Genomic DNA, 21,723 nt, shown 5'->3' with positions numbered 1-21,723 from the left:
TATATATAACGAATTACAGAACCGTGTCAAATATATACCTTGTTTTGATTTGAACTGAGACACGAGTGTCTAAAGCTATCTAACGGTTATTCGACCACATCCAGACCTATTGGAATTTAGGTTTGGATCTTACACCAACATAGTTAATTAACCAGAAAAAGAAATTATAAAACTCGCCTGGGTTGCTTTTTGAATTCGTTGTATTTGCCAGTGTTAGTTGTATGAGTTTGATTAAAATCCTCAGCCATCGTTTCGGAATACCTAGCTTATGTGTCCAGTATTTAAAAAAAATATTTAACATAACACTTATATATCAAAGGTAAAAGGTCTGGGGAGTTGTATGTGAGGCGGAATGAGGAAAAAAATTATTTTTAAGTAGATGCAGGGTCTGATTAGCTACGTGGTTAGATTTTATCCTGCAGCCGAAACTGTCAACATCCTTGACTGACTAATCGGATGTGCCCAGCGAACCGTTTTAGTCATTTGTAAAGATTTATCATCTTTACATTTCGACTCCGTAATGGATTTGTCAGTTAAACGATCTAACAACACGTATGGTGGTTCGTGATCTAGATAAGCCGGCTTTAGCCTATCAATACTTACTGTGTCGATGTTTCCATGTTTTTCTATCACGAAATATTTAGATTTTCTTGAGACGACTTTGAAAGGACCTTCAAATGGAGGACTGAGTGGTGCTTTTATTTTGTCACATCTTATCCATACGTGTGTGCAATTGCTTAGGTCTTTAGGTATATATACGGCGCGCGATTGTTCACGAGTATTAATCGGCTTAAGTTAAGACATGTGGTCCCGTAGTTGATCTACATAATTTTCTAAATTAAGTCTTTGACTGTTAGTATTAGGGTTAATAAATTCACCTGGTAGTCTCAGAGTTGTTCGGAAAACCAGTTCCGCAGCTGAACACTGTGCGTCAGTTTTGACAGATGTTCGTATTCCCAACATAACTAACGGTAGGAATTCTGTCCACTGATTGGGGTTTGAGTGAGATATAAGAGCGGTTTTTAGCTGACGGTGAAAACGTTCTACCATCCCATTAGCCTGAGGATGATATGCAGTGCAGCGTATCCTATTGGAGCCTAGAAGTTTAGCCAAGTCATTAAATAGTTCGGATTCGAATTGCGCTCCTCTATCCGTCGTTATTGTTATGGGTGTACCAAAAATGGTTACCCAGTTCTGCATGAAAACTTTGGCTACTGTTTCCGCTGTGATGTCCGTTATCGGGATGGCTATAGGGAATCTGGTAAATCGATCTATGCATGTAAAAAGATAATTAAAACCGTTTGAACGTGGTAAAGGACCTACCAAGTCGATATGCACATGAGCAAAACGTGCATCTGGTTGCGAGAAAACACCTATGGGTGAATTTGTGTGACGATTTATCTTTGATTGTTGACATGCTGAACACTCTCTAACCCATTTGTGTACATCCTTCTGTAAATTCGGCCATATATATAGTGCATTCGTTAGTGGTTTGTGATCCGTAAAGACTATAAATTCCCTGCCTTCTAACATGTGTCGGAAGTGTTTAATGGTTAGGTAGATTGCAAAAAGTTCTCGCCCGAAGGTAGAATACCTTGTCTCTGCTGGAGCGAGTCTTTTTGAGAAGAAAGCAATTGGTTTCCAGGCGTTTTTAACCAGTTGGTTAAGGGTACCGCCTACTGCTTTATCTGAATCATCCACCATCAAAGCAAGTGGGGAAAGAGAATTCGGATACATCAACGTAGTTGCTTGAGCTAATTTATCTTTAAGCTGTTTAATAGCTTCGACAGCGTCAGAAGACAGTTTGAATTCTTTTGGTCTTCCTTTTAGTGAATCTGTCAAAGGTTGCATTAATTGTGCACAACCTGGTATGAATCTGAGATAAAAGTTAATTAGACCTAGAAAACTTCTCAGTTGTGTTAGAGAACTAGGTATGGGGTATTGTTTAATGGTGTCTACTTCTTTTTTGATCGGTTTAATCCCTTCTGGGCTTATTGTGTGACCGAGAAATTCTAAAGTTTGAACACCGAAAACACACTTACTTTGATGTATGTTTATTCCATGTTCATCCAGTCTTTTTAACACTGTTTTTACATGCTGTTCGTGTGATTGCAAATCGGGGCTGGCAATTAACAAGTCGTCTATATACCCCTGCGCAAAGGGCATATCTCGAAGTAGATTGCCTATGAATCTTTGAAATGTCTGTGCCGCATTTCTCAGGCCGAATGGCATGCGTACAAACTCGAATAAGCCAAAGGGTGTTGTAATAGCTGTCTTGGGGATATCTTCATCCGCCACTGGGATATTGTGATATGCCCTGACTAAGTCAGTTTTAGTGAATATGTTCATACCCTGTAAACCGTTTGTGAAATCTTGGATATGCGGTATTGGGTACCTATCTGGTACGGTTTGACGGTTGAGGGCTCTGTAGTCCCCGCACGGTCGCCAGTCACCTTCATTTTTCTTTGGGACCATATGCAAAGGGGATGCCCATTGACTATCAGAGGGACGGATAATACCCAGTTGTAGCATATAATCAACTCGGCCCTAGCGATTTTGAGCTTATCTGGTGCTAGTCTCCTGGGTTTTGCAAAAACCGGTGCACCTTCGGTTTTGATAGTGTGACTTACTTTTAGTTTGTCTTTAGAAGGCTGTGGTTTGGTTTAGTTAAGTTTGGAAATTCTGCGAGTATATCTTGGAATTTCGCTGTTGTTACTGGAGGAGTTTGAATCAAGTTAAGAGAGCTGATGTGACTTTCTTTGCCTTTTGTGTAATACGAAGTTTCTTTTAGTGTTAATCTCCGTTTCTTGGTGTCAACTAGGAATTCGTATCTCTCTAGAAGGTCCATCCCCAGTATTGCCAGATCTAAGTCGGCTACCGTGAAAACCCAAGGGAATTGCCTCCTAAACCCCAAATCTAGGGTTAAGTTTTTCTGCCCAAATGTCGCAATTTTAGTTTTATTTGCAGCTTGAAGTGTAATTGATGGTGTTTCTCGACTAATCTCAGTTTTATTTTGAGGGATGATGCTAAGAGCAGCGCCAGTATCCACCAAGAAATTCAAGCCAGAGTTTCTGTCTCTAACATAAAACAAGCGACTGTTTAGGCTCCCCTCCTCAGTCGTCGCGACCTGGGGAGGGGTTACTCGTTTCCCGCTGTCTTAGAATTATGCTTAGGCCAGGAGCATGGTTGCATGCACTTGGTTGAGTTGACACCAAACTTCCAGTGGTACCAACAAAACTGCCCAGGTTGTCTGGACATTTGTGACCTGTTTTGTGACTTGGATCGTAGTCGTTGTGGTGACCTGCTCCTGTTTCTATGACCCATTCGCATTCTGGTGACAGCCTCAGTGAGACTCTTAACACTCGCAATGAGTCCTTCTATGACGGGGTCTTTTGCTGATTCTACTTTTTGTGTGTGATTTATTGTGCCTAGTTCAGTTGGAGGACCTCTCTCCATTATTCGATCGGCTATACGCGCTAAATGAGATAATGAGGTTTCAGGATCTTGTGCATCCAAACAGTGTTGGACGTAGCATGGGAGAGCTTGTATCCATCCTTGTTTTAGGACTGCTTCACCCACTGTGTTATCACCCATTAACACTTGGAGGTGACGCAAAAACTGTGACGGCGACCGATCACCTAGTGTTTCACCTTGAAAAAGTCTTTGGATTCTTTGACTATCTGATAATGATAAACGGTTCATTATCTCTCGTCTTAAGATGGTGTATGGTTGTGGTGATGGTGGATCTAAAATCAAGTCACGGACTTCTTTGGCGACTGAAGGAGGAAGGATAGAACACAAGTCTCTATAGCGAATCCCTTCAGATTTGATATTGTGTCTCGTGAAATAATGCTCTAGTTGAGCAAACCACAACTCAGGATCACTACGATCAAATTCTGGAAGTCGGGATTTCGTAGTCATAACAGTGTCTATCTCCACTGGTGACAAATCCTCCAGATTATGGGTTTCTATTGAGTCTGACATGAGGTATGTGACAAATATAGCAATAAAGTTAGCACGAAAAATGGTTACTATAACACGAATAACTTAAGATAATACGGAATAAACTATTATATACTCAACTTAGTTTACGGATAATCAGGTCTACTTTTACGATTAAGTAAAAAAAAATTAATAACAGAAATGAGGTTAAATTTGTGTTCAAAAAGGGCTCACCACTTTCGTGCCTTAAGGTAACCCTCGTGCTATTGATAGAAGAAACCAGAGAAGTAGTGAATAGGTCTTTATTTCGATCTTCGCGCAGTCACAGTGGAGCGTGGGATTATCTGTTCAGACAAACAAAGGCTCTCAACATTCAATATAAGATAATAGGGAATATAACGCTTACAAAAGGTAAGGAAGTGAATGAATACTTGAACAATACTGTTTTAGCATATGCTTGGTTGTTTGGGGTCAACTCTTAACCAACCAACCTGAGCTGTTACAAACTACTATTGGCTTGTCGCATGCTGAACGAAGAACTTGGTATTAATATGTCTTATCTTTTCCTTCTGTCAAGGACTGATCATTTGATAGAACATTCTAAGAAAGTTCAACAACAGAGATCGAATCGTCTACGTCTGGAGTTTCGTTTCTCGCACGGAGTAGTGAATTACTAGAATTCCCTACCCGAAAACGTAATGTCAGCACCTTCTGTTGATATATTCAAAACCAGATTGGACCTTCACAGTGTTAAAAACTACAGGGATTAAAATGAATCTATAAACTCCTATTCTTATTACTGAGGACTGAATTTGAAAGAAGAGTTCCACTGTCCAATAAAACATTGATCGAACAACCAGAATGGCTGTTACAACAAAGCGCTCTGTTTGATATTACGCACGCGATAATGGTGGGTGTCCTTCGTCATTATTGAAATTTGTCATTTTCAGTAAAAACATTTCATAATTAATATACTAGTGGTCGGAGAGGTGTCATTAATTTCGTACATTCCCCAGCATTAGGGATAGTAGGGCGCTGGATGTGTGTTAATCCTTGTATCCTGTTTTCCAGTCAAGGTCTAGCTTCTCCCCGTGAATGTTCATTGATGGGGCTGAGACCGTTTGCTTGGTTAAGGCGTTCAAGTCATTCACTGCTCGGTGGGAGGGAAAAGAACTGCACTCTGAATTAGTTAGGTCTCGGTTTTTGAGTCTTTGGACTGTGGTCCTAGAGATGGTTAGTTCTGGAGAGGGAGAAACTTAAGATTTGCTGACACCTTAGTCGTTAATAACAGTATGGGATGCTTACACAAACTCACCCCGCATTTTACGACACGGTACGCAGAAAAGATTTAGGCATTGTGGGCACCCATCGTAAGGCATGTTGTTAGACCTTCAACTTCGTTCCCACGCGCTCGAATGTATTATTATCCTTAATAAGATATAGATCAGCTGTTTGGACACAGTTTCACATAGGTGACACATAAACTCGGAGCCTTCAAATTTCAGCCAAGTGACCATAACGATCAAAAACGTTTGGGGGTTTCCGTGTTGCAGTGCACGGTATTTTTAAGTCACGACTTACTCTCACTACTACGTTTTCGTATCCCTAAATGCACGAAAGCGATGTGTTTTTGAAAGTGTATTGGTTACCTTTAGACATCAAGATTGTTAAGGCATGTAGTGTGACAGACTAGCTAATTCGGTTCTGCATTGCAGGTTGCTCATGTTAATGGAGTACAAAACTTGAAACATCAGAGCAATCGAAGGCTCTGGGAAATGACTGTAGCCCTCAAAGCCTTTTATTAACAATGAGTCTTCAAATCATATCTTCGGATTATTTATCGGTGTTTTTGGCGTTGAACTTGTGAAAAAGTTATTTCATTGGTGACGTAATGGTGGATCCCCGTTGTCGATGTATATTAGCACATTACAATTGATCTTTAAACTTTGGGAATAACTAACTGAGTAATCATACTCAGCTTGGGGTTGAAGTTATTTGACGTCATTGCTTATTATTTCCTAGACAGTTGCGTCTGCAAGGGGCATAGGGTATGAATATTCCTAGGTCCTATTTTTTTGCATAAGTTCTTAGTAAGAAATTGTAAATTCCTGACCAAACCTTTTTATAACTAACAGACAGACCACTTTGAACAGCTGCAATCTATCTTATTGAGAAAGTTAGTTAAGCAGAAACGTTCCGTAAGGGTCTGTGTAACCTTGAAGTCAGGAGATTTCGCAATTTTAAGCGATTGCTTATCCAATTATCTTAACAATTCTGGTTAGGATTGCAGGTCAGTAGACATCTACAAGCTGAGTTCCCATTCTTTATTATTATTATTATCATTATTATTATTGGTACAAGAAGGCGCCAAATAGATATGCGCTACATAAATCATTCGATTTGTGTGGGCTAGTATATTGCTGGGGTGTCTGAACCGAAGTAGGTGGTTTTCTTAGGGGGCCACTCTTCGGGCCTTTTCCCAAAAGGTCCTCTCAATTTCGTAGACAGCACCTATGCCGCGAGAAGGCTGTGAGTAGAACTTCCTTGGTAATGGCTGTATACGCGTGGCCATGTGAGAGCATTTCAAGAAGAAGAGCTGACTCTCCCCACTCGGTCGTACCAGGGCATTTCGGAGTCCTGATACGACTGAGCGTTATTTTCAGATGTTAATTAATTTTCCAACGCTTATAATCAATTTTCTACTCATGTGGTTGAAGAAATATCGTTACGTAACCTCGTGAACTTCTGGATCCCTCTCATCAATGTAGAAAAAGTGGGTACTTGATACGTTTAACAATGCCATTTACACCATATGGTAACAAGAAGTTTTCCGTATTAGTTTCAAAAGTCTTAAACGCATTACACAAATGTTTCTATTGTGCATTCAAGGTGGAGGAAGATAAAAGCCATCCATTCCTAAATTTCAAGTAAAAACTCATGGTAGTTCTTTTTTATTTAAATTGGCGAATTCTTATGCTATACTTTTACCATTATAAGACAACTTGAGTCAATGAACCTTTCTAATATGTCATGCATCAACTGTAACAGACTGAGTAGCATGCTAGCAATGTCCAGATTCATAAACTTGGTTGTAAACTACACTTTTTACATACAGGATCTAGTAATTCTACTAGGTTACCACCTTAATCAAAAACGGATCGTTTCGATTATGTTATATCCCGATAAGAATAATGAATGGTAACTTTTGGGATTCATTTATGGATCAATACAATGCGTATATTTTTATCATATAATTGCTAAGTAACTAAACCATTCATATTTATACCCCTCTTATTATTAGCTTTATTTCGACCTATGAACTATTATTATACGGTTTACCATTCTTGAGTTATGCCCTGTCTATCAATTACTATCTCCCTTATTCACAGCCACATTTGGCTAAATCTTGTACAAATGTTTTCTATTTAATTATGCGGTGTGATCTGTCTGGTTGGTATATAAACCCGGTATGTATTGGTGTTCTTGACTTAACTGGCTAGGCTAGGCAGGAAGCAGGACCGATAAGGACTCTAGACTGCTCGTACGGGTTTCGTACGTCATTGTTCCGATCGATAATTCACTGCTCTCTAATTGGCGGTGTTATCACTTTATACATTAACAGAGTACGAATCATGCTAGCATAAACATTGTTTTTCGTACATTAAATGCTCATTGCTTCATTCACAATCCCCCAAATCTGACCAACAAACCTCAGATGAAAACGAAATTGCATAATCTGACTTGCAGGTAAAATATCATTTTACGCGACTCAAAAAACACCATCACGAAGAAAAGTGAATTTCCTCCACCATTGAGCGTACTTACAATCACCGTTTAGTCCTACAGTAACCTAATAATGTAGTTGCAGATTTTCGTCAATGGATGTGGCTGATGCACACACTATCCATAGATTTGTTATTTTCTTTTTTTATCCACATGAAGTGTAACAGCTGGAACAAAAACACAACTGTTATGATTATTATAATCTGTTATGTCTGTTTACCATGAAAAATCACATATCTTTATCGTTTGTAAAAATTGCGATTTTTCTCTTTCAGGGCAAAAATAAGAAGAAACAAAGTGAAACCATTCCTTTAGTTCCTACTCCACAACGTAAAAGAGCAAGACGCAATAAAAACAAAAAGCTTAAAAAGAACTTACAAGGAACAAATTCAATTATATCTAACATACCTTCTATTAAAGTCAACGAGAGTAAAAAAAGCAAAAAGCGAAGATTTTTAAAAGAGCAACAACAGAAAGCTTCTGTTTTAACAAAGTCCAATGTGAAAACAACAGACAAAAAACAAGTCTCGTTTGGTGAAGCATCCAGTGAGAGTGATGCTGAGCCTATTGAAGCGGACTGGGGAAGTGCAAATGACGATTCAGATAACGATGATGAACAGTGGCAAAGTAAAGAAAAGGTTGCAAAATCATTCACTAATTCCAATGATGGTGATGATGATGATGATGATTATGATGAAGATGATGAACAAAGTGATTCGGAGTCTTCAGACAATGACCTGGAGCAATCTGAAGAAGATGAAGATGAAGAGTTAAGCGAAGATGAGCTGAATACTCTAATACAATCTCAGAAGAAACCAATGACTAAGGATACTTCAAAACAAAAAGTCAGTGGTCCGACAAAGAAACCTCTAAAACGGACTCATGGTATGTTTTGTCCCCATTTCGATTGTCGAATATCATTTCCATCTTGAACTGGAATAAGATAGAAACCTATCTGTTACTAGTGAAATTCAAATAACTCGTTTTATTTGGAACACCTCAATAGTTTTCACGTATTCACTGGTCGATTCCAATACTTTCAGTGTTCAAGATGTGCGCGTTATACTTGGATAATTGAGTATTTTTCAAAGATCTGCAAGTTTCCTACGTCCTTTTGTCTTAGTTGACTTCATTGTTACTGATCGTTTGTTAAGTCTATGAAGTAAATTGCTCCAGTAAACAGTTACTCAGTAGTATTTGTTGGATTTTGTCAAATTGCATTTTGAAAAATTCTCATATAGTGATTTAGAACAACATATATAAGCGAACAATATTGTTTTCGATTAGATCCTCATCAGACTTTAATATACAGTAATATTTATTTAGTATGTGCATGATCGATAGCATTCGATCAGCACTAAGAAGGACTTGACACACATGACATTGATCACCACCCAGTGATCAATCAATTGTGATTACATCTCAGTCCTACAGAAGGTTGGTCGCGGCCCGAATAGCTCAGTGGTAACGTGTCTGTGAAGCTGAGTGACACGAGATCGAATCCGTCAGGGAGCACCAGTTCCCTCAAGATTACAGGTACATCTTGCTGACGAGTGCCAAGTAGCACGAAACCCGGGTCCAGGATTTCCTGTTGACCACCTCCAACCACCATCTTATTTAGTATATGCATATAAATATTGCTGTATATTACAGTCAAGCCTGATGACGACCTAATCGAAAATAATATTGTTTGCTTATATATGTTGTTCCAAATAGCATTTATAGAGCTCCACCCATTATACAATAAACAAGGTTTGCTGTACAATATTTGTTTACTACATATGATTTTAAAGTAGATTAAACTTCTATTAAATTGACACACATAGTAAAGTCAAGTATCCGTTCAATATTCCCTTACTTTAAAGGGTACTTCAAATATTGTTGTTTTCAGACTATATGCAAGATAAGACCACCTATTCCAACTGACTTTATTTATTGGTTTGGGAGTAGGCTAGAAAACATTCGGGGTCAGTTAAACCAAAACGTAACATTAGTCCTTTAATTTCTTTAAGACTGTCGATCCAAGTCAAATTAATCGATACTGGCCACTTAGTCGGTGTATGCGCGATTAGCGATTGGAGACATTAGATAACGTTGCTCATAGGTCATACTATCGCTCCCTGTAGATCTTGAGTCCCAATATTCTTTTACATACTTTTTTTCATTCCGTATTCTCAATGTTTAGTCTTTTTCATTATCATTGTTTTGACCTCGCCACTTGTCATTTTGTTGTACTGATAGAGTACAGCAAATTCGACTAACACATATTTGTACCATCCTCAAAGTTGATTATGACTAACTGATAAGTTGGAATTCACTACACAAAGGATACATTTGACAATACATATGTGACTCAAGTACAATAGTAATTTATCACAGCCACAGTCCATATTTTATTTTTGCGTTTGATAAATGTAAGCTATGTAACTGGGAAAAGAGGAAATGAATCACAATTAATATGTCGTTTTTGTTGTGATTTGAGGCCGTTGTCAATATGTCATAGCTGCGTAAACTGGAAACAGTTCTAATCTGCGTATCATATGTTAAACCGATAGCTTATAGACGAATGAAAACTTCAATTAGACCAATTACACCGTACCGTAGTTCTCGCTCCAAGCATTGACAAATTTAAGACATTTGTAGTATGTGTAACTAATTTGTATTGAATGCATAAAAAATTCATACCGCTTAAAGTGCCTTCAATGTGGTTCCACTTTTTAGTCTTTAAAAGTAAAGTAATTTACTTTTTAGGCAGAGATGAATGATGGCTGATAATGGAATCCTGGACGCGCGTTTCGTTCCTTTTGGAACTCGTCAGCTAGGTGTACCTGCACTATAGTTGACGCTCACACCGGGACCGAAACCCAGTACTGTTTGCTTCTAACGGCATCGCATTGTCTACTTAGCTACGGAGTTCAGATAGCCACTGGTTTGTGCAATGGGGTAAATTTTAGTTTATGTTTGTTGGTTATTTGAATCTTCCAGTGGCTGTCTGGACTAAGCAGCTAAGTGGGTAATGGGACGGCGTTTAAACGGAACGGTACTGGGTTCGAGTCCCGGAACGAATATAACTCGGGTGGAGGTACACGCACCCAACGAGTTTCAGGTGAAACAAAACACGCGTTCTAAAATCCACCGCTAGTCACCATTCATCTCTACTTGAATCGTTTGTAACTTGCTGACAATATCAAGACAATCCTCACAGGATCCACGTATACTAAAGTGACTGATCAATTGTAGTCGTAAACACCAATGTAAAAATCCAAACAACCAATATTTATGAAGAATATATTTTACATATTTCGCTTTTTTGTTCAATTAAATTTATCATTGGCTTATTGTCTTTTTAGAATCTGTTGAAAACACTCCAACGTCCCCAAAGAAAATGAAATTAGCCGGAGAGTCAAAGGTAGTTAACCTCTTCTTCGAATTTTCGTTATTTGGATCATTAAAATGAAATTATAATTTGCTGATTATTACACATAGTAATCATTACATTGGGAGAGAATTATGTGATAATTGGTTATACTGCCCAATCTGAGATAGATTAAACGGAGTCTCTCCGAAACTGACTAGAAATCAAGTTTGTGTGTGAACCGATCGAGTATCTTTCCTCGCTAATTATACCAATTATTTCTGTCACTACTCATCTTAATTTCTTGTCATCCTTCAGAGACAACTATGATCAAACACAGAGTCGTCTAACATCCTAAACTTGGAGAGGCCAGGTTTCGCAAGCATAGAGCAAAACTGCTCTTACCGACGTGTTGTAAATTAGACGTTTTACAACCAGACCAACATCACTTGGGCGCCAACGGCGGTCCAGATTGATACAAGCCGCTCTGGCTTTCACTATACATAAATTGTTCTCATCACAAACCACCACCAGCACTTTTCAGCTACCCAGATACACTAACTTCTCGACTACTATCTGCTCACTACCCAGGGTGAGTGCATGATCAGGGTCGTCTCTGCCTTGTAACAGTATTTTGCACTTCGAAGGTGCGAAGCACATACCACACCTACGAACACTAATTGCCAACTGATTAAGTTTGGATTATATGGCTTGGGTATTATCTCACAGTAAGACAATATCATCCGCATACTCAAGGTCGAGAGGCTTTTCTCCAGACAGCAGATCCACACCACCATTATATACATCCATCAGAGGTGTTTCCAGAACGTTATTGATAGCAAAGTTGAAGAGGGATGGTGAGATTGGGCAACCCTGTCTAATCCCACTACTTGAATGGAACGATGGAGAGAGGTGGTCGTATGCCCTCACTCTGCCTAAGGTGTCAGTATATAGGGCTTTCAAGATGTCAATAAACTTCTCAGGTACACCCTTCTTCAATAGACAGTCCCAGAGAACAGTCCTGTCCAACGAATTGAAGGCGGTCCTGATGTCAAGAAACACTACGACTGTCGGCTTGTAATAAATATGATGTTCTAACAATTGGTGGAGGGTGGAGATATGATCAATACATCCTCGACCAGAACGAAAACCAGCCTGCCCCTTGCGAGTCAATCTTGGGTTTTGAATAATCTACGAAGTATGACAGAAGTCAATAGTTTGTACGAAATCAAAAGTAGACTTATCCCTTGATAATTGTTGGAGAAACGAAAAAAAAATCCATATTTACGAATCTAAACTTGGAAATAATTTTCTGCTCCGCACCAGTTTTTTATGTTATTCCTTACCTACATATTAAATCTTCTATTTAATCGGGTTGTTTTTTGTTCTTCATTCTCTATATTTAGCAGTCAATCGCAAAACCTCTTGATAAAGGCGATAATCAAGCGTCTGTGTCTTATAGTTGGGCAAATGAATCTGCTATAATTGAGGAAATCAAAAAACGTACCAGTAAGTTATGAACGTGTATATTTCAGTAAAATATACACTACATTTATTATTATTTATTTGAACACATGAATATTGGTACAAAGGGGCACCAGATACATATGCACCACACAAATCTCATCTCATTTGTTTGAGAGCTGTGATACTGCCCGGGTGCGCGAACCAAAGCAGGTGGTTTTCTTAGAGGACCATACCCGGAACCTTTGACCTAAAGGTCTGATCCTCAAGGCAATGGAGCATCGTGAGGAGATGCAGTCCCATGGTAGCCGGTGGCCAACGATTGATTCATACTCCATTTGTTCTTTCAGGATACTGGAGCACATATGCACTATTGGTTTGGAATGAGGATTTTCCAACTTCCCTAGGTGAACTTTCCGTGTCCACCAACCCATTCAAAGCGCCGGACATTTGCTCTTCGTCCTCTCAATTTCGTAAACAACAGTAGTGCTGTGAGAAGGCAGTGAGTAGTACTTCCCTGGCAGAGGCTATATACTCGTTGCCATGTGAAAGCATTTCGAGAGGGAGAGTGGACTCTCCCCACTCTCGGCCGTAACAGGGTCTTTGGGGGCCAATATGGATTGTAATCTTAATATATTAATTAACAGTGATCAATTTAATTTCTAGCTAAAAAGTCAAATATGAAATGTCTTATCATTATCCATGATTTCATTAGTCTTATGCTTTATGAAACTCATTTCTATTATACATATATATATTAATCTATGTCAAGATTTATTAATAGCCATAATTAGTTAATCAGTACCTTCGTCGAATTTTCAATAACCTAAAATGTGATGCCTCAAACAATATAATCCTTCGTAATAGGTAAGTTATTTTTGTTAGTGATTTACTACAAACATTTCATGTATGTAGAGTCAGTCAGCTACAACGTAGGACCAGGCACATATATGCATCGGTCCAAGTTGCCATACCTCGTTAGCACAAATGTATGTAGAGTAACAGCTATCTAATATTTTGCTGTGATTAGTAGAACTCTATTCTTCGAGTTATGTGTTGTGTTGTATGCTCATGTTCACTTCGGTCTGGGCACTCGGGCAGTATCTAAGCCCTCACATAAATCAAATGAGATTTGTGTGGCGCATATATATGTGGTGCACCTTTGTACCAATATTTGTGTGTTGAAATAAATAATAATAACATGTTCACTTGTCTACATTTAATTTGTTTTTTATTTTTTCATTTCAATAGTTGAACTTTCATCTGCCACGTTGTATGTGAGTCCACTACCGTCAGATTGTAACGAGTCTATGCTGAAGTCATTGTCACCAAGTATGGTGTCATATCGATTTTCAACGAGAAAAAATAAAAAGATACGAGGGTAAGTCTTTATTTACGCTTGAATGTATTTCAAAGTAATGACATGATATTGATTTATTCAGATCTATTTTGATTGATCACATAATATAATATTGTTGTTGTTCCGTCGTACTATTTAAACTTGGATTAATTTTGATTTGGTTATTTATTCTCTAAAGAATTGGCTTACACTGAGTTACAAAACGTCAGAAAACCTAATTTTTATTATTTACTGGCGTGTTGTCAATACGACTGAAAGCTCGTTTTCATCTCGAAAAAACAACAACTCAGATCTGAGTTTTGCATGACTCAAGAGGTAAGACAACTAATGCCAAATGTAGATGCTATTCATCCTTCAGAAAAAGCTTATCTTCAAGGTTAGTGGATATCGTGTCTGTTTGTGACTCAACACAAGCTTATCAGCAAGAAAGTTCTAGAGCGTATTGACAGATTTTCGATATGTCCAATCAAACAGTATCAGTTTATAGAGTACATCTGGTGTGAAACGAAATATGTATGAAATACATTACGGATTGTAGTTTTCTCTAACAAGTATTAGTTCTCCGCTAATTATCTCATAATGCTACTATACGTAACTGACAAACTAATCAGATATCAAATAGCAACTTTTAGGTTTATAGAAAACTCAAACAAAAGCTAATTAAACCCTGTTCAGATTTCTAGATTAAGATACTTAAAATTAATAAACATAAAAAGGACTAATTTGTGATGTTTCAAAAATAATTCAAAAGTTCTTAATACTTGAAATCAAAGAACTAAGAACTGCATAAGTATTCATCTATTTTGCTATGAAGCAAATGCCCAGGTACGGCCGAGAGTGAGGAGAGTCCGCTCTCCCTCTCCAAATGCTCTCACATGGCCACGCGTATATAGCCTCTGCCAGGGAAGTACTACTCACTGCATTCTCGAGGCATTACTGTTGTTTTCGAAATTGAGAGAACGAAAAGCAAATGTCCGGCGCTTTGAATGGGTTGGTGGACACGGAAAGTTCACCTAGGGAAGTTGGAAAATCCTCATTCCAAACCAATAGTGCATATGGGCTCCAGTATCCTGAAAGAACAAATGGAGTATGAATCAATTGTTGGTCACCAGCTACCATGGGACTGCATCTCCTCACGATGCTCCACTGCCTTGTGGATCAGATCTTTAGGTCAAAGGCTCCGGGTGTGGCCCCCTAAGAAAACTACCTGCTTCAGTTTGGGCACCTGGGCAGTATTACAGTCATCACACAAATGAGATGAGATTTGTGTGGCGCATATGTATATGGTGCTTACTTGTACCAATATTTATGTGTTTAAATAAAATAAAATAAACTGTGAAGCACTCTTTATCCTATTCTAAACAATTTTGATACTTGATCTAAGGGAATATTTTGTCATGAATGAATAATCTATACAATCTATATTCTGATTGACAAAATTTTTTCAAGAGTTGTTGTTAGATTAATCAATGAGTAGTGATCAATGTTGTTTATCAATCTTTTAAGCATTGATCAAATTATATTGATTAAGTCTCAATATAATCATTAGTCCTAAGTAACTAAATATTGCTTCCATTGTGTTAAGATATCAATTGTTGTTTAGAGGTAACTGGCTTGTTTCGAATCATAGGTAATATGAGTTTCGTCAAGATTACAAGTATACTTTGTTGAAAACTGCTAGAGCACAAAATTTAGGTCCAATGTATCCTGTCGATTTATTTCCTTGAGTTCTAGTGGGAAGCAGTGACCAGTGGAGTTCTACCAAGTCTGTTGTAGAGATATCAACTCACTGAAGACAATTGGTAAACGGTTGCTCAAAGTCGTGGATTAGTTGAAGTTAGATATTAACACCGTTGGATGCCGGCTCAGTTGTCTATCGGTTGAGTGCTCTGGCGCGAGGCTGGTAGGTCCTGGGTTCGAATCTCGCGAGTGCGGGTTCGTGGATGCGCACTGCTGAGGAGTCTCATAATAGGACGAAACGGCCGTAAAGCAGTGCTTCCAGGTTTTTCATGTTGGTCTAGTTTCAATTGACCCATGATTTCAACGATTTATTTCAGTCAGTTAACATTTATATTAGCCCATCGTAAATGTATATTGATGACAATCAAAAAACTTACAATTTCATTTGTTGTTGACCAGTTTTTTTTAAAAAAAATTATGTCCATCTCTCTATCTCTAGGTTTGTGTTTCTTCAATACATCGATGCAGATGCAGCTGAAGCTGCAAGAAAAGCTATATCTGGTCGTTTGTTTGCCGGTAATACAATCACTGCTCAACCTAATCGTCTATCATTTCCTATTAGTGAATTAAAGTCTGATCGTATTGATCGAACGCAACTTTTTGTGACTGGTTTCAATAGTTCAACAACTAAAAATGATTTAATGCATATATTTCCAAAAGGCAATATTGATTTTCCATTGACTAAAGATGGAATTCCATGCGGGTACGTTGCAATCATATTGATCATTGTTTGATTTTATTTTTGTACTAATAATCCCTGAGTGGATCAATTCCTTAACATGTTTTAAAAACGGCGTGACCATAATTTATGGACGAACCAATCAGATTAAAATTGGTCATAGATTTTAGCACGAAATTCATCCATTTGGCTTAATAGCGTTTCGGCATTTCAGCTAATGTCAGTTCGTTATGAGAACCATAGATCTAGTTCCTAACCTTAACCATCAACTGTGGATTATAGTTTTAAATCTTCAAACTGATTTATAACCTCCATTTAGCTCTAATGAGTAGGTGGACTTTCCAAAGTCACTTAAGCATCGCTCAAATGTTGTCTATAGATTATAGTCTCACAGTTCTAATATGCGATTAATTATATATCTGGGAGAAAAACACTAGATTCATCAATTAACTAACTGTTATAAAGAATAAAAAGAAAGTGTGTAAATCGGTTATGTGAATGGAGAATTTTTGTGATGTTTAGCGTAGGGGAATCTGATACTGATACGAGGTATTCTATGAGCTACCCCCCAACTACTTGGGCGAGGGAGTGTATTAGACTACCGAATAAAATTCACAAATACTCATATATATTCCTCTATATTCTTAGGAAGTTGACCTATTGACCCTAATTTATTGCACTTGACCTTTTGCTACTTCTGATGCTACAGTGAAACAATACAAAATACATCATTAAACTAATTACTCTATTCATGTATACATTGTATACCATATAATAATTACTTTAAAACATTTAGCTTATTAGCTAAGGCATTGATGATTTAAATATGATTCGTTTGTTTAAGCTGAATTTCATCTTAAAAACTATATCAGTCAGTCAGTCAGCTACAACGTAGTACCAGACACATTTATGCATCAGTCCAAGTTGCCATACCTCGTTTGCACAACAAGATGAACACCGAATTCATAGAAGTAGTTAATTTAGTGGTGGTAACATATAAAAGATAGGTTGCATATAAGGATATAGTATAGGAAGAGAGACAGATATAAATCAATTTTAATCTCAACGTTTAAGGGAAGATAAAGAGTGTATACACCTACGGCATTGTGATCGATTCTGAGCCATGTCACACTCTCTTTTAATTTATCAAATGTTTGTGTGTGCGTTTGGTGTGCATTCTTATAGTTGATGTCAGCGGTTCAGAACTATAGATATTATTCTTTCATCCGGTCCGTTCCTTTCAAAGTATTTGCGAATTGTATCATCATTCACATGTTAAACACTACTATCTACTGGAATCCCTTTTGTTATACATCTATTTTAACTTTCACTATACTACTATGATGTAACAACTTAGATAAGTGCAATACTATGTTAATTCTTACTTTATTTATAAGTGACTAACTGTTGTGACGTTAATCCTCACATGATAGTATCACTGAAAGCCTGTTTACAGAAATCTCTATGTACAATAGCAGGGGTATAGTTTCAAACACTTTTGTCACTGTAATTTCTGTTTTATTTATTTCCTGGCCCAATATCTGACTGGAATTGGATCATTGAATTATACATCCCAGCTATCCTCGTACATATTCATCGGCATAACTCGACTTTGTGAATAAAGTAATTAAATAAGTCAAATACGAGAATGAATTTTGAATACGTATATTTCTTACAATCGCTGGTCGGAACAAACAATCAGGGAAATGATGCGGGGAAAGTGGAGAGAAGAGAGCTAGATGAAACGGATCGAAAAAGGCATGTGAGCCAATTCGATTTAATCAAGCGTGACTCACTATTTATAGTCAGACCGAAAGTAAGTTACAGACATGTGATAAATGTAGCAAGCAATACACACACACACACGATCATATCAAAATAATCAGGGTTAGTAAGCGAATAAATGACAAGGTCAAAATGTAGTTTATGTAGAATAAATAAATTGGTCTGTCCAGAAGCTAGAATAACTTATGTGGGCTTGACATATAAACCTAGCCACTAAACTTATTTCTTCATGATATGTTGGTCATTAATCTCACTTTAGTGGTTACATCCTTCATGTTGTGAATAAGTTGATCGTAGCAGTAAATCTCAATGATAGTAACCAATTATTTATTTATTTATTTTTTTTTAGTTATGCAATTGTCAAATTTGTCAATCAAAATGTATCGATTGAAGCATTTGCCACAACCCATAAACGACTTGTTCGTGGTCTACCAATATTTGTAAACTTTATTTTTAAAAAAGCATCTCTATCTAAAGAAACTGATCATAAACAAAATAATAAGAATCAATCAGAAGTTAACAATACTACTACTAATAATAATAAGAATCAATCATCGGAAGTAAAAGAGAAAAAGTTGAATAAACCATTCTCATCAGAAAAGTCGTCTAATGTAACGATTCAAAAAACAACAGTTGATAAAAAAGACTTTGGTAGTAATAAAGGTAGTAGTAAGACAAAAGTTTTAGTTCAACACTTAGCTGAGTCTGAAAATGATTCTCAATCAACAGCTAATAGTGAGTCAAATGATGAAAGCAAAACAGATGAATTGCCTGTACACCAAACAAAAAATAAAAATCCAACCACCGTTAAAACATCTGTACTTAATGACCTTGTTTCATCAAAAATGTCTGCCAAAAATAAAACTAAAGCTGAATTGAGTAAACTAACTGATGATGGCGATGATGATGAAGAGGAGGATGACGATGAAGAAGACGACGACGATGATGAAGAAGACGATGAAGATGAAATTAGCGAGTACGATGAAGATGACAGCGGTAGTGAGGAGGAAGAAGACGATGATGAAGATGACGACGACGACGATGATGATGACGAAGATGAGGAAGATCTAGGCGATACAGATAGTGATGATGCATCTGAAGATAACGATGAGGTGGTCAACAAAAATGTAATTAAAAAAGATTCCAAGCAGGAAAAATTAGTTAGTAATAATTCTTCAGCTTTAAAAAATAATAGTCTAATCACTTCACTATCATCTTCCGTTGACGAAGAACAAGCTTCATCAGCTAGTGGTAATAATAGTTCGGATGAGGAAATCGACAAACAATTACAGGCAGTTATTCAAGCTAAGCGTAACTCTAAAAAATCTTTCAAATCACCTAACAATGCTAAGCGTAATTCCAACTTCAATGCTAAGAAAGGCAATAATGAGGTTTTAAACTCAGCAAAAAACCCTGGAAAAAATTCTAAACCTCAGTGGGTAGGTCAAATGTTCTCTTTTTTCTTAATGCATTGTTATTATTGGCATTTATTATTTGTTGTCAGTAAATCAAAGTTTGCAGACACTAATTTCACGATTTAGAAAGGGTGTACAACTATTGGTGTTCAACGCCACAACTATCTCACAGATCTTGGAACCTGAAAACCTGTCTCTACCTATCAAGGAGACTCATTTTGTTAATCAGTCACTTCATAAATTGATATTACGTTTAAGCGCCTAATAATATTGAATACAAAACGACGTTAATCAGTATTTATAAATATTTTAAACATAAATATTGGTACAAAGGAGCACCGGATGTATATGCGGCACATAAATCTCAAATTTGTGTTAGGGCTTTGATACTGCCGGGTGCCCAAACTAAAGCAAGTTGTTTACTTAGGAGGCCACACCCCGAGCCTTTGACCTAAAGATCCAATCCACAAGGCAGTGTAGCATCGTAAGGAGATGCAGCCCCATGGTAATCGGGGACCAACGATTTATTCATACACCACTTGTTCCACCAGGATACTGGAGGCCATGTGCATCATTGGTTTGGAATCAGGGTTTTCCAATTCCCCTAGGTGGATGTTGCGTGTCCACCAACCGGGTCAAAGCACCGGATATTCGCTTTTCGTCCTTTCAATTTCGTAAACAACAGTAATGCTACTAGAAGGCAATGAGTAAGATTTCCCTGACAAAGGCTGTATACGCGTGGCCATGTGAGAGCATTTCGAGAGTGAGAGCTGACTTTCCCCACTCTCGGCTTACCAGGGCATTTGTAAAGGCATCAGTCGCACAAAACGAATAATCGAATAGATGATTTAACAATGTTATGTTGTACTTTGAAAGTAGATTTTTTAACTCAATTTCCTGTTTTCAATATCCATGAACAATATAACTGGCAAATAGAATAGGTTTTCTCTTTCGTTAAATGACAGAAGATTTGAAAGATGAAAGTTCGCAAAACTAGTTAGCAGTGAACACATTACGACTTGACTTGTAGCTTTCATTCCTTAAAGCAAAGTCTGTTGATACCAAATCGGTTAAACCAATGATTCTATTAAATTTTATTGTATTTTCAGTTTTCTTTCAAATCACATTATATCATTGTTAGAAAGGATTTAAATAATGTTATGGTTGGTAATCTTGACTGAATATTAATCAGTCTTTGTTGGTATTTATTGCCATTATGCGCGGTTTACTTAGATATAGCCATTCTTCACAGGTCACTATCGAATGTGATGAATTTGTAGCTAGCAGTGTAACTCGATACATATGTGTCATCCTACTTGGGACTTGTCAGCTGGATGTATCTTGGATGTAAAACTATCAACATTGGGGTGTATATACATCTCTAAAAAAATTATATTTTTTATTCCATATTTTCAAATTGTATTAGATAATTAAAAAATATCAATTTCATAAGTCAGTGATCAAGAACCATTATCAGTAGTATGTAATACCAATCAGAGGTGGAATGTCTGGTAGCAGAAGGTTGAAAAGATAGAATCAAAGAGAATGGTAATGTACACAAATGATAATTGTAATAACAGTTAGGGGACGATGACGTTTGAGACAATTGATTAGGGATTTGCAAATGAAGTATTTAGTGTATGGCTATTCACATTCTACGAAAAAAAAACTCGGTAATTTTGCAATAAATAATAAATTGATTCTCTCCACCTGAGAAATCTATGATGACAATCACACATCAGCAAGTGAAGTTCATCGTCGACTGATTGATCTACATAAAGTTATAAGTTATTCTTTTCGATGATTATTTTATAAATTTATTTGCTTGAATAAGTTTCTAATTCTTTGTATGTTCTCTGTTTGTCTTTTCGATTTCAGCTTCGTGTACCTGAAACCAAAAAGAACAAGAAGAAATAAATAAAAACTAATTATAAAGAGTAAAATATGCTGTATATATATAGACTTATATAATGAATAAAAATTATTTGGTGTATATATCTGTGTTTTGACTCATTTTTATGGATTAATATTATGGGAATTAAATTCTTGTATACTAGTGATGAGGATGTTTAATAGTTTAGTCATATATATATATAAACTTACAGTGCATCAATTAAGTAACCGGAACAATTATATATGCTCATATCTCCTTTATCATATGCTTTCATTTGATATATTGGCTACCACTATAAGATTTACT

General features: G+C 37.1%; 2 protein-coding genes across 2 annotated transcripts; one reads left to right on the top strand and one right to left on the bottom strand.

Annotated features, from left to right (window-relative positions):
* Nucleotides 1-3,138: 3,138 nt before the first annotated feature.
* Smp_130720 (hypothetical protein) lies at nt 3,139-3,702 on the bottom strand (the record flags this gene model as incomplete). The annotated part of the gene is made up of 1 exon (XM_018788952.1): nt 3,139-3,702. The coding sequence occupies one exon, from the start codon at nt 3,700-3,702 to the stop codon at nt 3,139-3,141; it is 564 nt and encodes a 187-aa protein (XP_018654444.1).
* A 1,110-nt stretch (nt 3,703-4,812) lies between these two features.
* On the top strand, nt 4,813-21,522 carry Smp_015690 (hypothetical protein). Its single transcript, XM_018788951.1, has 8 exons — nt 4,813-4,852; nt 8,001-8,610; nt 11,076-11,134; nt 12,487-12,589; nt 13,796-13,925; nt 16,084-16,347; nt 18,458-19,547; nt 21,402-21,522. Exons 1-8 carry the CDS (start codon nt 4,850-4,852, stop codon nt 21,438-21,440), a joined length of 2,298 nt encoding a protein of 765 aa, XP_018654443.1. The 5' UTR covers nt 4,813-4,849; the 3' UTR covers nt 21,441-21,522.
* The last annotated feature ends 201 nt before the right edge of the window (nt 21,523-21,723 follow it).

Source organism: Schistosoma mansoni, chromosome W (genome assembly GCF_000237925.1).
Source record: "Schistosoma mansoni strain Puerto Rico chromosome W, complete genome".
In the NCBI taxonomy this organism is placed as follows: domain Eukaryota; kingdom Metazoa; phylum Platyhelminthes; class Trematoda; order Strigeidida; family Schistosomatidae; genus Schistosoma; species Schistosoma mansoni.
The sequence above is the reverse complement of the archived record's forward strand: the minus strand, read 5'-3'. Positions and strand labels throughout refer to the sequence as shown.